The following is a 2961-nucleotide window of genomic DNA, read 5'->3' on the forward strand; positions in this document are numbered from 1 at the left end:
CACACCTCTTCAGCCCACAGCGGTGTACGCCAGCGCGGATGCGGCGAGCACCAGCGGGGCACACACCCACGCAGAGCTGCTGAGGCTGCCGTCGACGCTCCGAAGACGTGACGGTGCGCGGGTGGTCGACACAGCTGGCGCCTCTGTAGTCGTAGCACTTGGCGCCTGTGTTGTAGTCGTCGTTGTCGTGGTTGTCGTAGTGGTGGTCGAGGTCGTGGTTGGTGCCTGTGTTGTGGTCGTCGTGGTTGTAGTTGGTGGTTTTGTTGTAGTCGTCGTGGTCGTATTGGAAGAAGAAGCGGCAGCTTCAGGCTCAGGCTCAGTGCCTGACGCGCACACGGACGGGCAGCAGCAGCACAGGGCAAGCACCAACAGGGCGCACAGCAGACGGCACGTCGTCATCGTCGTGAGTGTGGTCGTTCAGTGGTGTGGAGCTGATCTGCACAGTGAGGGACATGGAGAGCAACAGGGGAGACGAGAGGTGCGGCAGACACACACAGAGGGCACACCACACGAGGAGAGGGTAGCAGCCAGGCATGCACCGTACGCCGCACACCACGCACGACACACACTCCAATCCACGGCAACAGGCACACACAGCCCTGCCGCAACACCAACACACACAGATGGAAGAAGAAGCAAACAGGAGCGGCACACAAGGCTCCACCGCATGTGCATACGGCGAGAGCGGTCCGTCGTGTCTGCACCCCACACGGAGGGCACGCACACACACAAGAGGAGGTGCAGCGCACACAGCAACACAAAAGCATAGTAACAATAAAAATGAGATCCCCGCAAACCACGCGGATTGTTGGTCCACGGGAAGCGCAGCCAATAGTCATCAAAAAGCAGCTTGATATCCTGTTTTGGTTGTATGCTTCTACAATAACGAGTGAGTAGCGCAAAAACCGTCAGTATAAAAGTGGCAATCAATCCGTCGCAAACGGACCGTCTCGTGCGGGCTGAGGCAGTCCCAAACAGTCGCAATCCATAATCTCAACGACGGGGCATTCCCTCAGTGGATGAGGCGGAGTCTCCCGTGGTCCGTCGGGGATCAGCAGCCCGTGGCGTCCGTGATGCAGCGGTGGCGGAAGAGCCTGGTCCATCTCGAGTACCCGCGTTTGTCCTTCCTGCGTGCCTTGCCTGCTGGCATGCTTGGATCTTCGGTGGCAACCTGCGCGCGAGGCGCCTGCTAAGAAGACGGTGGCGCCATTGCGGCATCCGCATGGGAGGCCCTCGCAAACTATTATAACGCCAGGCTGAGCACGTCCGGCATGTGCCCTCATACTGTGGACGGACAAGCGCACGCTGTCGCAGGTTGGGCAGGAGGACGTCAATCCACCGCTCGCTGGTCGACAAGGAGTTGCGGTGCTCACGTCGGGAAGAGGTTCCGGCGGAGGCAGAGGCGGGCCGGTCACCGCAGTGAGGGAGGGACGGCGCCACCGACACAGAGGGTTCCTTGTGATCCGCAGGGCGCGTGCAGGCCTGTCGAAGAGTGGGAAGGTGTTGCATCGCGCCCGTGCGCAGTGCCGCCACTCGGGGCACGATGTCCGGGTCAGCACCAGGAACAGAGTCCTCGCCACGCCGACAGGCGCCTGTCACACGGTGTACGCGCCTTCCCTTTCCTCCTGGACATCCTTCCATTATAACCTCTTGACGGCGGTAAGGAAGCCCACGTGCCAGGCAGTGACGCAGTCCTGCGGGAGAGATCGTGCCATGACGGTGTCCGCGTTCGCTGTCACGCTGCGTGGGATTCCGCAGTGTCATGGGGAAATGTGGATTCAGCCGTGTGACCTCAATCCACCAGTGAAAGCGGCATGATGCAAATCTCTTCGGTGACGCCGTTGTCGTGCACCGCCAGTGGGCCAAAGAGGAGCGCCTCCATCGCCGAGAGGAAGTCTGTGGCGGCAGGAACTCGTGTTGGCGATTGGGATGCTGCTGCCAGGCGGGGAACTGGAAGTGTCCGAGGCCATGCTCAGTGGCAGGACACTCCGCTCGGCAGGAGCATGCAAGGCTGCCAGCAGCTGTGCGGTGAGGCTCCACAGGCAGCGCGGCTGTCCGGGGAGTCAAGTGGCAGCGCAGCGGATCCGAATGCATGCGCAGCGAGAGACAACGTGCCGTCCAGCGGCCTGCGTCATACGGTCCCAGAGAGGCGCAGGCCGCTTCAAGGGCCGATCGTCTGACACAGTCCAGGGAGTCGTTGGCGTGCCGTGGCCGGAAGACGCCCACCCCGTCGCAGCTCACAGTGTCGCAGACGAAAATCCGGTGCTCAGCATGAGAGGCGCGGATGTGGTGCGGGAAGATCCTCATGTGGCTACAGACGCGTCGCAGTTCCTTGAGGACGGCATCTCTCGGCAGCGGAATGGTCGTCGCCGCCTTCCCAAGTATTGACGAAGGTGTGGTTTCCGAGCATACTGCGCCACGCACTTCCTCAATATACCAAAGAAATGTGAGGCGTTCGTGCTGTGTGGGTGCGCGGAACCCAATGATCCTCCGCAGCGGTGCTTGACTGGCGGCCAGGTGGACAGAAGCATCCTTCGTTGATGCGCGTGGGCCAAGAGATGCCGTGCGACTGCCTCGCCGTCGTGGTGCAACGCACTGTGGACGCACCCAACCAGAAGAGACCGCATGGTGTTGCTGGGACGCACCAGCTCCTGCATCCAGCCGCAGCTGACAGCAAAGGAGCACGGTCTGCCCTGCAGCGGCGGTGACGTGCAAACCAAAATTGAGGTGTCGATCAATCGCATTGCCGAGCAGGCGCACAGGGTGGAACTTGACGCGCTGGTTCCCATTACCCAGGCGATGGTCGGCCGTGTCCTCGTCAGACTGTCGGTGTGAGGCGATGCAGAACAGAGCGGCCCCGCTCCTGTCGGCGTCGATACTCAGGCTGTGCTCGGCAGCACATGTGGCCACAAGCGACAGAGCAAATGGCATTGCCGCAGCACAGGCACGGCTGTCCGCACA

General features: G+C 61.6%; 2 protein-coding genes across 2 annotated transcripts, besides 2 other annotated features; both read right to left on the bottom strand.

Annotated features, from left to right (window-relative positions):
• Positions 1-2961: a sequence feature (areas not merged during assembly with more than two copies in the genome that could not be assigned to a particular haplotype).
• On the bottom strand, positions 10-399 carry Tc00.1047053507973.10 (mucin TcMUCI, putative; the record flags this gene model as incomplete). The annotated part of the gene is made up of 1 exon (XM_797765.1): positions 10-399. One exon carries the CDS (start codon positions 397-399, stop codon positions 10-12), a length of 390 nt encoding a protein of 129 aa, XP_802858.1.
• Positions 170-282: a microsatellite.
• On the bottom strand, positions 994-2931 carry Tc00.1047053507973.20 (uncharacterized protein; the record flags this gene model as incomplete). The annotated part of the gene is made up of 1 exon (XM_797766.1): positions 994-2931. One exon carries the CDS (start codon positions 2929-2931, stop codon positions 994-996), a length of 1938 nt encoding a protein of 645 aa, XP_802859.1.

Source organism: Trypanosoma cruzi, genomic scaffold (genome assembly GCF_000209065.1).
Source record: "Trypanosoma cruzi strain CL Brener 1047053516587 genomic scaffold, whole genome shotgun sequence".
In the NCBI taxonomy this organism is placed as follows: domain Eukaryota; phylum Euglenozoa; class Kinetoplastea; order Trypanosomatida; family Trypanosomatidae; genus Trypanosoma; species Trypanosoma cruzi.